The sequence below is a fragment of the Lolium perenne genome, chromosome 3 (genome assembly GCF_019359855.2).
Source record: "Lolium perenne isolate Kyuss_39 chromosome 3, Kyuss_2.0, whole genome shotgun sequence".
NCBI lineage: Eukaryota > Viridiplantae > Streptophyta > Magnoliopsida > Poales > Poaceae > Lolium > Lolium perenne.
Genome location: NC_067246.2, coordinates 218,589,387 through 218,602,283, shown reverse-complemented (window position 1 = coordinate 218,602,283; position 12,897 = coordinate 218,589,387). Strand labels below are relative to the sequence as shown.

Genomic DNA, 12,897 nt, shown 5'->3' with positions numbered 1-12,897 from the left:
AATTGGACGAGGGCAGATTAGTCATTTCGGAATTTATTTAGACTAGTATGTCCCCCCTCTTCACAGAGCAACAGCCAGCCACCGTCCTCCCTACCTTCTCCTGTAGCCTGTCTGCGCGCCGCCGCCGCCGCCGCACCATGCGTTTCCTCGCCGCCGCCGCACTCAAACCCTAAACCTTCCATCCAAACCAATGGCGTCCCTCCTCTGCTCCCCCGCCTCAAAGTCGCTCTCCGTCACCACCTCCGCGCTCTTCCTCTCATCGCTCGCGTCCCTCTCCCACACCCACCCCCTCTCCGCCTCCGCCGCCGTCCCGCCCTCCGTGCCCCCCACCGCCCTCATCCCCAACTCCCGCTTCCTCGTCGACGCCTTCCGCCACGCCGGCGACTTCTCCGCCGCCTACTTCCTCTCCCACTTCCACTCCGACCACTACGCCGGCCTAGGCCCCACCTGGCGCCGCGGCCTCGTCTTCTGCTCCGCCCCCACCGCGCGCCTGCTCGCCTCCGCGCTATCCGTGCCGCCGGAGCTGATCGTGTCCGTCGACACCGATGTCCGCGTCACCGTCGATGGCTGGGGCGTCGTGGCCGTCGACGCCAACCACTGCCCTGGCGCCGTGCAGTTCCTCTTCACCTCCCCCGGACCGAGCGCGGAGAGGTACGTGCACACGGGCGACTTCCGCTACGCGCCATCCATGAGAACCAACCCTAACCTGCTGGAATTCGTCGGCGCCGACGCTGTGTTTCTGGACACCACGTACTGTAACCCCAAATTCGCATTTCCTCCTCAAGAGGATTCGGTGGAGTATGTCGTCAACGCGATAAAGAAGGTGAAGGAGGAGAGTGGAGAGCGTGTGCTGTGCCTGATCGCCACGTATGTTGTGGGCAAGGAGAGGATTCTGCTGGAGGTTGCGCGGCGCTGTGGGTGCCTGATCCATGTGGATAAGAGGAAGATGGAGATCTTGACGGTATTGGGGTTTGGTGGGGAGAATGGAGTTTTTACTGAAGACGCCGCAGCGACTGATGTGCATGTCACCGGGTGGAACATTCTCGGGGAGACATGGCCTTACTTCCGTCCGAATTTTGTGAAAGTGAAGGAGATCATGTTGGAGAGAGGGTACACCAAGGCAGTTGGGTTTGTGCCGACCGGATGGATGCACGAGACCAAGAAGGAAGGATTTGCAGTTAGGGAGAAGGATTCTATCAAGATACATCTTGTACCTTACAGCGAGCACTCGAGCTATGATGAGTTGCGGGACTATGTCAAGTTTTTGCACCCAAAACGGGTCATTCCCACTGTCGGAGTAGATGGTGGGAAGCTTGACGGTAAGGATGCAGTTTCTCTGCAGAAACATTTTGCTGGATTGGTGGATGAGACGGCGAACAAACATGAGTTCCTGATGGCATTCCATCGAAGATCAACATCTGCTAGCCATGAGGATGTGTTGGCTAAATGCTCGAGAGAACAAGACAGTGAGGACTGTGCTTTGTTATCAGAACACAGTTATGTTTCTGAGCTACCAGGCAGTTTCCAGATTAAGATTACAGAGGAGATGAAGAAAGAACTGTCGGATTGTCTACCCTCATGGGTCAACCAGGAGCAGATCCTTGGTCTGTTGATGAGCTCAGGTGGCGATGTTGTTCAAGCAGCATCTGATTTCTTTGAGCGGGAGCGAGATTTCTTTGAAGAAGCAAATGTATCTAATAATGAAAAGCCTAAGTCGGGGGAAATCCGTGCTTCTATTCAGGGATCTTCTGTTGAGGCAAGTAGTCAGCAGGAAGTTCCTTCATTTTCACAGAACCCCATGGAGCATTCTACCAAGCTGGTAAACTTGACTCCTGTGAAAATGAAGCATTCTACCAATTTGGTAAACTTAACTCCTGTGAAAATGAGCTCAACTCTTCCTAAAAAGGAAAAAAAGAGGGGTTCTAGCATTGTCAGCAAGTCAAAAAAGAAAGGAAGATCAAATGCGTCAACAGAATCTGGTGGACGCAAACAGCCCACAATCACGAACTTCTTTGGTAGAGCAACGGCAGCTGCTTCTAAAAGTGAGACAGGCGATAAAGTACCAGTGGATGCACATGAAAACAATGGGGATAATGACAGCCAGTTAACTGATACTGTAAAATCACACCAGCAGGGTGTAAACCAGCTTCTTCAGATTGTAGGTGGCAACATGTCCAGAGAATCTGCAATTTCTTTACTTGAGAAGACAGGAGGAGATATAAATGTAGCAGTTGACATTTTTTACAGTAAAATCCCAAGCAATGATGTACCTGCCAGCGACAAGAGTATTGTGCCGCAGAATACACAAAATGAAATGATAGATAGATATAATAGCACAAACATTGTCCACAACTCTTCTCAGGCTACTCCAAAGATGCAAAACTTGTATGTACAAACTTCTGTAGCTCAAGCAGATTCAGTCAATATATCATTGCCAGTTGAAAAGTATCTCCCCATTGAGCATGGTTAGCTACTAGCCGCTGAGAGTTTTTATTACCTTGCTCATAGTGAGTCATGCCATGTATGTCCTCTTCTGCAGCTTGCTGGACAGCAGGACAGCCTGCACCATACTTGCATTTGGCTCGCACTTTTGATCGGGTTGAAAGAGAAAAAGGAAAGATCAAAACTACTGCCATGCTTTGCAACATGTTCAGGAGGTTTTCTGCTGTTTATTACTTCGTTTATAGTTTACATGTTGCTGCTGTATAATCCATTGAATATATTCACCGTTGAAATACTAGTTAATATCTTACCTTTGAATGCAGTTTGCTTGCCTTATCACCTGATGATGTGCTACCTGCTGTTTATCTATGCACTAACAAAATCTCTCCTGACCATGAAAATATGGTAAGTACAGAAATCACCATACCTAGCACTATCCCCAGATCTACTGTTGGTTGCTTCTTTTAAGATCTCGGTTGGAGCACCGGAGTATGCACTTGGGAGCTAAAGAATATCCACACATTGGATGTGTAGTTTCCTACAAATGTCCCATGAGAATACTGTGTTCCAAACCAGATAAAAATTATACTGGTTAAAATCTATATCAATAAGGATAGCTTGATTGGCATCTTAATTTATGAAGTATTGACAAATCATTTTATTGTGGAATGCTTTCTTTCAAGTCCCACATTTACTGTTTAATATACAATATCCTATTATAGCATTGTATTTTAGTCATGTCATCCTCATATTTTCTTTTAGAAAGAATGCTTTCACTATGCCTTCTCATGGCATGTCAATACAGTAACTCCATGTCTGTTAATGAAGCTAGGAACTAAACATTGGCGGCAGTCTAGTTGTTTCTGCTCTGGAGGAGTCATTGGGAACTAGCAGATCTAAAATACACGAGATGTACAAAACTTATGGTGATCTTGGTAAGGCTAAAGTTAAAAGTAGCAGCATTATAGTTTCATATTGGTAGTTTGGAGAAAATAGCCTACCCCATGGTGTAATCTGTCATGGTTGTGTCTTCGCGTATGAATGCATTTGGCTGGCTTGTGAAAAGGTCTAACATTGTGTAGCTGCATGCACGAGTTATTATTGTTTGCTCCCTCTGTCCAGAAATGTTAGGCTTTGACCAACAATTATTATACTCTGTTGGTCAAAGCCTTGTCTTGACTAAACAAAATGCACCTTATATTTCCGGAGGGAGGAGTAATTTCTTTTGTAATAGCAGTTGAGTTACATTAACTTCTATTTATTTACCATCTATGTTACACCATATGTTCTATGGATTCAGGTTATTTAATGTTCCAAATTCAAATTTTGTGGATTATAATTAGTATATAATATTGTAGGTGATGTTGCTCAAGAGTGCCGTCAAAATCAAACACTACTTGCTCCTCCTCGTCCACTCTCAATTCAGGATGTATATTCGACACTTCAAAAGCTAAGGTATTACCTACAAAAGGAATCTTGTTTTGCTCTTCATCTTACATTTTTATACTGATCTATTTTATGATAATGATTGTCCACCTTTCTTTTACTCAATATTATGTGCTACAACCTATAAGTAACACTTGAGGAATTTTCCTGAATATTTTTTTTGTAACACATACAATTGTTTCCTGGCTGATTGCCAACTTGTGTGCCACCTCATCATCCAGGTGCTAGTTGTAGTCATAATGGGTAGAATAGCGTATGTCAAGTCAGTATTCATGTTGGTGACTGGACTGTTGAGTCTCACTTGTTTAAGCAAGATTTTAGGCTTAACCAAAACAATAGGCTTCTATCCAGTTTTAAACCTGCCCAGCCAATGCTGATAAGCTTTCAAGTAACTATCATGAACCAGCCCCTGCTGCCTAATCACTGAGTGATAGGCTGTTGCAGTTCTATAGAGTGGTTAAGGTCTAGCTATTGTGGCGGGACTTGCAGCCATCCTAGCCATAGTGTTATGATTTTGCAAAGAATAAGATTATATGGTCGATGAAATATTGTTTCCTGGAGATTATTGTTAATACAAACATGTCAAAGTGGTAATCATTATCTAGATTTTCGAGCCACTAGGATGCTCATGCCTCTTACTGTATCTCAAAGCTCTTGATGATAGTTCGCATTCTTCGTATTGTGGATCAATGATACAGAGTGAAACTGTCCACCTGCCTCTCTAATGGAATTCTATGTATCTTCCCAAACATTGCCCAATGTCTTAATTACTTAGGAAGTTAGGAGTGCTATATAGATGGCTAAGGTTCGCCATGAACAACTTTTAATCTGGACGATAACTCCTGTATGGTTACTGTCATGTCTGCTGTCAGCGGTATCAATTAATAACATGACATGCATGTCATTTTGCATCGAGCCATCTTGTCAAATTTCCATATGTATCTACTTATCTAGTAATCTAGTATCTTAGCAACTGATGGTAAATAACATTTCACTGTAGACTGCGTTATTCAGTTTTGTTCTAATATTTGGTTTTTCTTATGCTAGTAATAAGAAAATCGTTAAATCTTACTATATTCTGTCTTTATTTCATGCAATAATCTCACTGTTCTTTTCCATGATAAATAGATAATTTACAACTAAGAATAGTCATACTTTGCATGATAACACTTAAAACTACAGAGAATTCTGTTATTGATAATGTGTTTTAGTTCATCAGTGTTACTTTTTTTTAGTGCAATATCAGGCGGTGGGAGTACCGGAAGGAGAAAAATTCTTGTCTTGTATCTTATTCGGTCCTGCAGAGAAATGGAAATGAAATTTCTTGTTAGAACACTGGTGAGACATCCTTCCTTTCTGCTTGAAAAATTTCTAAATTTGTAATCACTGCAGATTATATTTGGATTTTGTGGTTTTAGTCTTTCGTGCTTATACATATCTTCACACTAATCCTTCTCAATTTGGTAATTTGCTCAATTAGAGTACTACACATTGATGGACAGTTTCAAATCCATTTCCACACTTATTAAGTCCTAATTTCCATTTTCAGAAATGATATTTAGCGAAAATTGTGGCCCAGTTTCACTTTGCATTTTGTTTTTCTCATTATCTTTGTTCATGCTTCCAAGTCTTTGTGAACTAAGTATGTAGCCATCCTTTAAATGGTCCCAACTTATCTTAATTAGTATGGTAATAATTAATGCATGCTGGATTTTCCTTTTTTCTATACCCTCCCCTTTTTTTATGTGTGTGGGTGTGTTTTACCAACAGGTCCGTAACTTGCGCATTGGCGCTATGATGAAGACAATTTTACCTGCTCTTGCACATGCTGTTGTTCTTAATGAGAAATGTGCAACAAATCCTGTGGTATCCTTGGAGGGCGTAAAATCACAATTGCAGGTTTGTTTAACCAAGTCGAGCCTGTTCTTTTGTTCTGCAAATGATTTGTTCAAGGGTTTGAGCATTATTGCTCATATGCCCCATTATACCTGGCCATGGGCTTGGGCCTATTTTTCCGACAGGCTTTCTCTCTGATGGGCCGGGCTTGGGCCTATTTTTCCGGCCCGACCAAGATTTTTCGTGTCAGGCTTTGGTCGGCCTGAGGCCCGGCCCGAGAAATGCTCAGGTATATGCCCCATAAGTTGGGCAAAGGTGTTTCACTGCACAGGAGCCCCAAAACTCTCACCCTTATTAGCATTAATGAATTTTGGTGCTAGATGTGATTGTCGCTTGCTAATATTAGGGGCACACACACATAGAACCACCCTTACAAACTATTCAAAGAGAGAACATACCTACACGGTCAAGCATCTAACCATCTACAATAATGCAAGCACTCCTAGATCATCATAGTTCCCAGGTCTCTATATGAACGTTCTGTCAATTCTAGGAGTGTACTTGGAGGACACGTAGGCATGTCTCTTTCTTGTAATCACGAAAAAAGAGCATTGCAGTATCTATTAATTATAGGTATGAATGCATCGATCCCTCGATGTGGCAACAATGCTACAATATAAGTATGTTGGAAAGGGAAAAAGCTCGTCTATTTTGCTAAACACATATGTTAAGTATCTTCAGAGAAAATTCAGTTACTGTCTCTAAAGCTTGTGGGTCAAAGCCCATAGTTATGAAAAATGCGCAGGTACGCCAAATTTTATATTGTATTAATTAGCACAAGGCCCACAATTTCTTATGCATGGCCCTGCTTGTCTCCAAAGTAACCTACAATATCCCATTTTGTAGTTTTATTTATGATCTGCTAGAATCTGAATTTCTTACCACAAAGAGTGAACATGGCACCTCCATTCTCTTGTTGACTACACAGCTGCGGAAGTTTGACCCTTTTTTCTCCCTAACTGTAAAATATTTTGGTAAAAATGGAGGGAACCTAATAGTCATAGGCTCATAGCCAGGGCCCAGCAAGTCTATGCTTCTTATTCTTATGTGAATTTCCACTTTCCACTTCCACACATCTTCAACATATGATGATTTGACATTTTACACATTTTTCTGAACCAAGGATGCTATCTTCCTTCCTCTTTGAGCAGAGCCTTTCAACTGAAGTTGCTGAGGCATACAATGTCATTCCTAATATGGTGAGTAATGATTACTGAACTTACTTAATTTGATATATGTACATGATTTCCTAGCTGTTGGTTGTTTTCGTTAAAAGTGATGGTTTCTGGGAACTTATACCCTTTGTAAAAGAGCTCTTGGGAGTTCCATCATAGCGCATTCTAAATGCAATATATAATGGAAGTACAACGGCCTTGACTTCTTATGAGTTATGAATGCCCATTAGCCAATCTGTGATGCAAGTGGTGGGCTAGAAAACTTCAAAAGGAAGTTACAAAGATTAAGATTTATAAACTTCCTTTGGCAAATAATGTATATACACTCAATCAAACTGAAACAGGATGGTTCTTGCTTTCAAGAGAGAGAAGGTTACCTTTCTCTGACATTTTGCTGAAGGAATTTGCTGACATTATTTGTCAGGATTTGCTTGTTCCCTCTCTTCTGCGAGAAGGCACTACATTTGCAGCGTCGTCCTTAGCAATGGTTCCTGGCACACCTATACCACCTATGCTTGCAAGGTATGTACATGCATGATGCTGTTACAGTAATTTTTGTACTGACTTATTTTCTGTTGTATTGATGGTTGTGTTTCTTTTATTTTTTCAGAATTACTAATGGGGTCACTCAAGCACTGAAGTTGTTTCATGGTAAAGCATTTACTTGCGAGTACAAGTGAGTTTGTTGCTCTCTAAGAGATCCTTAGCAAACCTACTTTCACGGCTATATGGTTGTTCTTGCTTTACATTAATTTGTTTGTGAATTGCTAAGTATAACACATCGCATCTAGCATAAGCATGGGTTTTGTTTGAAGGGTCGTGTGTACTGTGGAGCCTGACAAAGCACTTAGTGAGGAATATATCTGAATAAAAAAATCTGGGTTTACAATTGCCATTAGAAGTTACAAGGAAAGCTAGTTATCATAGCTTGGACATGGCTCGCCTTTTCTAGTTTCTAAAGAAAACTAGTTTATGATAAACCCTTAGACATGGCATGCGTAACTTATTTTTAGAGCTTTACTTCCAGGTATGATGGTCAGCGCGCCCAGATTCACAGGTCAACTGATGGATCTGTGCAAATATTCTCAAGGCAAATGAAAGATTCGACTTCCCGGTTTCCCGATTTAGTGAGCATGATCAAAGAGCTGTGCAACTCTGAGGTGACCAGCTTCATACTGGATACTGAAGTAAGTTTGGTTCATGAGGAAGAACTCTCTATGTTGTTATATTTAAAGTGGACCATTTCTTTACCTTTTAATTGTTTTTGTTATACCTGTTCATCCAAATAAAGGTTGTGGGAATAGATAGGAATAAAGGAAACAAGCTGATGTCATTCCAAGAATTGTCTTCAAGAGAACGAGGGAGTAAACACTCCTCAGTTGCAATTCAAAACATAAAGGTGCTATGATATTCTGCGACACTAAGTTTAATTACTGCTTTGGACTAATCAACATTTTGTTTTTGATATCACTTTTACTTGATTTATTTAATGCCTATAATCTCTATAACTTTCCAAGTACGATGGAAATTCTGGTTAATTCTCATGATTCAGAACTTCAATAGAATGAGCATAGGCTTCTTGTTGGCTCTCTTGCGTTTTGTCGAGTGACCATTTATCGAGGATGGATTTTGACATTTTCTACATGGATGGAAGGCTGTGTGCTTGAGTTTTGGGTCAACAAATTCATATATCATCATGTTAGAACATGTGCACCTGCAGAACAATCATTCATAAATACTCCCTCCGTTTGAAAATGTAAGATGTTTTAGGTGCTTATAAAGTAGACTAGATACAACCTGAAGTGAGTGAACCTACATACTAAAAATAGACTAGATACAAACTAAAGTGGGTGAACCAAAGAAAGTGCTTCAACATCTTACATTTCCAAACGGAGGGAGTATGATCAAATGGGCCCCTGCCTAAAAGAGGACAAAAGATTCAACTTAGTTTCTTATTAATGCAATTACGATCACTTGTCCTTTCTGTACAGCCCACATTTGGTCATACTTTTGCAGGTCCACATATTCTAACATGATTGGTGCACATCTATGATTGTTTTGAGAAATTATGGAGACACGTAACACAAGTACTTAAAACAATATAACTCAAGCTTTCACCCTTGCCTGTTCATTTGCTTATACCATTATTTATCACCACGATCAAATATGTAGGTAGCAGATTGTTGCATTTCTGCCATAGATATTTCCAGAGTTTCACTAATATTAGTATGTATGTACTTTTATTTCTGAGCACTAATATGTATTGCATTTCCTGCATTTTTGACAATTAGAATTATGTTTTTTGGGTGGAGGGAGCCACATGGGAGCCGAATTGAATTTCCGGCATTTCGCATATTATATTCTGTATTTCTATTTCAGTTTTCCCTATGCATGTGTGTTACAGGCAAAACACACATAGTCAATGAGACCTGAGAGTGCCTATTTTATGCTTTTGAACAAAAAATGTACTTTTTTAATAATCACAGAAAGTTTATTCCATCTCAAAGCTGATACTATCTCAACCACTTTGCAGGTTGACATCTGTGTGTTTGTGTTTGATATCATGTTCTGCAATGGACAGAGGTATGCTTGAAAAGACTTCATTTACAAGAAAGTATTTTTTGTGGAGGGATCACCCCTATCCACCGGTTTATATCACATGGGTTGCCTAATGGAAATGCTTGGTATAAGCTATTTTAGCTATGTCGTATAGTGTTTTACGTATGGTTTATTGTTGAGTAAATTGCACTTTGGAGTTTTGATTACATATTCTTACCACGTCTAAGATTCGAATAAATGTCCTGTTAAACTAGTGTGTCACTCGTAACTGGGCTCAGCTTGAATGAAGCTGGCAGGTTGGCTTGTGTCACTGAACTGGCTCAAGTTTTTTTTATATCTGGTCTGATCCAAGCCTATGGTAATAATATCTGAGCTTTTTTAACTGCATAGTATCTGGTTCTATTTGTGGTGAAGTTGCAGCAGTAGTAAAAAAAGTGCAAAGTGCAATTATGTGGAATAGAAAATCCCAGGCACAACAAATTTGCTCTTGATTGTCTTATTCAAAATAGCAGGAATTTAACTGTGTTTTTTTAGGCTATTGGATTATACACTTCGTCAAAGGAGAAACTGTAAGTTTCAGTACCATCTAGAGAACTTGTACAAGAAGTACAACAGATGTTGAGTAATGCCTCAATGAATGTCATGAAACTCTTCCTGCATTTTGCCTTGCAGACATCCATGATGTTTTCCAGGAGAAGCCAGGATACTTAGAGTTAGCTCAGCAGCTGATTGTAAGTTTCATCCTTAAATGAAACACATTCAATTTATAGATGTATTAGGTTGTGAGGACTCAAGGGGCAAATAGTACAAGGATTCAAGGACACACCCAAAGCCTGGACTAATAGAAAACACATCCAAACCCCTGAGTCTTGATAGAGTGTCGCAGCATCAGACATGAATAGGTTAATGTCATGGTGGTTCTTGCAACCTAGGGTGATAAGCTTGACACCAGCTATCCACTTCCCACATGTCCTTTTCAACTGTTACAGTTCATCTTCACTCCAGAACTACTAACAGCTATAGAAATATACTGACTGCTTTTTCAACTGATGGCAGGAACAAAAAATCTCACTGTTACCACCATAGCTTCATTTCCTGCACACAATACGATGTTAAAGATACTGCATCTGTTGATTTTAATAATATTTGATATGTTAAATCATCTTGTTTTCTTTCTTTGTTAGGTTCCTTCTTTTTACACTACTCTCAATCAAATCAATGTTTGCATCCAGCAATGCAGTATTTCAGCAATTCTGCTAGTCTATTTTGCAATGGGGAACAAAGACACAATAAGATTTAGCATATGAAGTTTTCATTTTTGAAGGAAATATGAAAAAACCGAGTCCATGAGAATTTGAAGCCAGGTAGTGGAATTGTACGTCAACTCCACCAAAGTGAGCTAGGGTAAACGTAGGATGCTAACTCGCTCTGGTTGAAATTGCAAGATCTTGAGTACCCTTCGTCTTTCTTTCCATGTTTGCTTGTTTGGAATACATTCATGCATGCTTGTAACTGCAAATGAATCAATGTCGACAACGTAGGTTGAAGAAGATGAAGCATCTATAGATAATACTAGCACTTTACACAGAATGAACAGCTTTTTTGAAAAAGCATGCCAGTCTTCTTGTGAGGGTATAATGTTGAAGACTCTTGATATTGATGCTGGATACTCTGCTTCCAAGCGCTGCGATTCGTGGTTAAAGGTGTGAAATGTTGCTGTGTACTGAAGAAGTGTTTACCTTAATGTTTCATACTTTTCTGAATCATCCTGCTCGACGTTTGCAGGTGAAGCGTGACTATGTGGAAGGCCTAGGTGATAGCCTTGACTTAGTTCCAGTCGGTGCATGGTATGGCAATGGACGGAAAGCTGGATGGTAGGTCTCCTGTTTCCCTGTGCATTGAGTCAACCCTACTCCCCCAAGCTCTTCTTCAGTTTGTTTTTACAGGTACAGTCCTTTTCTAATGGCATGCTACAACCCTGAATCTGAAGAATTTCAAAGTGTCTGCCGTGTTATGTCTGGTTTCTCAGATGATTTCTATAAAGAGGTATGTTTTAACTGTTATTTGTTTAATCGTGTCACAGTTGTCTCTAGTACCTTGCATCTACAAGAACATCATGTGTCAGCAGCTGCTTACACTTGAATGCGATTTTTTTTGCTTTGACAAATTGATACAATAAAAGAATGAAGTTGGCTAATATACGATCAATAGTAAACTGGCAGTATACAGGATGCTACTATGTACATCCTGTGAAAGGCTGACTATGTACATCCTGTGAAAGGCTGGAATGGTATGTAGCAATATACAGGATGCTACTATGTACATCCTGTGAAAGGCTGACTCCGCTGGCAGTTCTCTAGTGAATATGTTGCTGTAGGGACAAATTATGTTGGCTTATTGTTTTAATTTAAACCTGAATCATGTCCACAATCAGACTTCTGTGTATTGCTGTTATTAAGCCTTCCATGTCTACGCCTTTTGATGTTGGAAATTTGATCTATAGATGAAGGAGTTTTATTCCAACGAAAGGATACTGCCAAAGAAACCTGTTTATTATAAAACAGATGAGCAGCCGGACTTGTGGTTCACTGCGGAACAAGTTTGGGAGATCCGAGGTGCAGGTATGTGAAGCCCCCCTTATTATTAACATCTGGGTTTGGAAACTATAAGGAGTACGTAAATATATTGGGCTTATGCCACATGGTTTATGCTGACCTTGCAGAAAATATAAGGAGTATCTTCTAAATTTTATTTTTATTGGCAGACCTTACATTATCCCCTGTCCATCACGCGGCCATCGGTATTGTCCATCCATCGCGTGGGATCTCAGTGAGGATGCCTAGGTACATACGCTCTGTTCAAGATCGGAGCCCAGAGGATTGTAGCGCGGCTACTGATGTTGCTTGCATGTTCAAAGCTCAAACCAGGAAGATGGACGTCAGCGGCGACAACCCAGATAAAAGTCGCTAGTCACCATCTCCTTATCAGCCTTACCGTGCGCTTTGTTCTGTACATGTACATGAGCAGAATAGTTTGAACTAGCAAAACAGCGTAGGCGTTGCTTTTCACCTTCTGCGTGTACTAATATACAGTTCCTTCTTTGCTTTCCCAATCTGCGATTCCACTGTTCCGGTTGCCACCAGATTCACAATGCAGAACAAGGAGTATCAGGATGGGAGTAGCTAGTTAACCAGGAGGACATCGTTGTGCATGCGCCTGGCAATAATTGTTTTCCTCTTAAGAGTGCAGCAACGACATGGTAATGCACTAAAAAAATGACTCACGGTTTCTCTTTCATAACAATAGCTACCGGCAGTGAGCTGACCGAGACAAGGACCGATTTCGTTGCTTTCTTCAGACAAATTCCTAAACGAAAGAT

At 40.8% G+C, this 12,897-nt stretch overlaps 1 protein-coding gene across 6 annotated transcripts; it reads left to right on the top strand.

The window, feature by feature from the left end:
• Positions 1–73: 73 nt before the first annotated feature.
• Positions 74–12,653, top strand: LOC127343386 (DNA ligase 6). 6 transcript variants are annotated; one of them, XM_071828343.1, is made up of 21 exons: positions 74–2,465; positions 2,540–2,657; positions 2,766–2,847; positions 3,275–3,377; positions 3,801–3,897; positions 5,124–5,226; positions 5,659–5,737; positions 5,842–5,853; positions 6,904–6,983; positions 7,384–7,481; positions 7,570–7,635; positions 7,987–8,146; positions 8,251–8,358; positions 9,493–9,542; positions 10,053–10,087; positions 10,191–10,249; positions 11,060–11,221; positions 11,304–11,392; positions 11,465–11,564; positions 12,022–12,139; positions 12,283–12,653. In XM_071828343.1, the coding sequence occupies exons 1-21, from the start codon at positions 191–193 to the stop codon at positions 12,486–12,488; spliced, it is 4,200 nt and encodes a 1,399-aa protein (XP_071684444.1). In that variant the 5' UTR covers positions 74–190; the 3' UTR covers positions 12,489–12,653. The 6 variants fall into 6 exon arrangements, with proteins under 6 accessions (XP_071684444.1, XP_051225468.1, XP_051225467.1 ...); XM_051369508.1 differs by lacking the exon at positions 5,842–5,853 and having other exon boundaries at positions 5,659–5,787; positions 6,936–6,983; positions 11,471–11,564; XM_051369507.1 differs by lacking the exon at positions 5,842–5,853 and having other exon boundaries at positions 5,659–5,787; positions 6,936–6,983.
• Positions 12,654–12,897: the final 244 nt, after the last annotated feature.

What these genes read in the sequence shown, in the direction of transcription:
- LOC127343386 (XM_051369507.1), top strand. Translation starts at nt 191, where the DNA reads ATGGCGTCCCTCCTCTGCTCCCCCGCCTCAAAGTCGCTCTCCGTCACC. An exon ending in CTTTGCAACATGTTCAGGAG is followed by an intron (nt 2,658 to 2,765) that starts GTTTTCTGCTGT and finishes CTTTGAATGCAG; the next exon opens with TTTGCTTGCCTTATCACCTG. An exon ending in ATGTTCTGCAATGGACAGAG is followed by an intron (nt 9,543 to 10,052) that starts GTATGCTTGAAA and finishes GTGTTTTTTTAG; the next exon opens with GCTATTGGATTATACACTTC.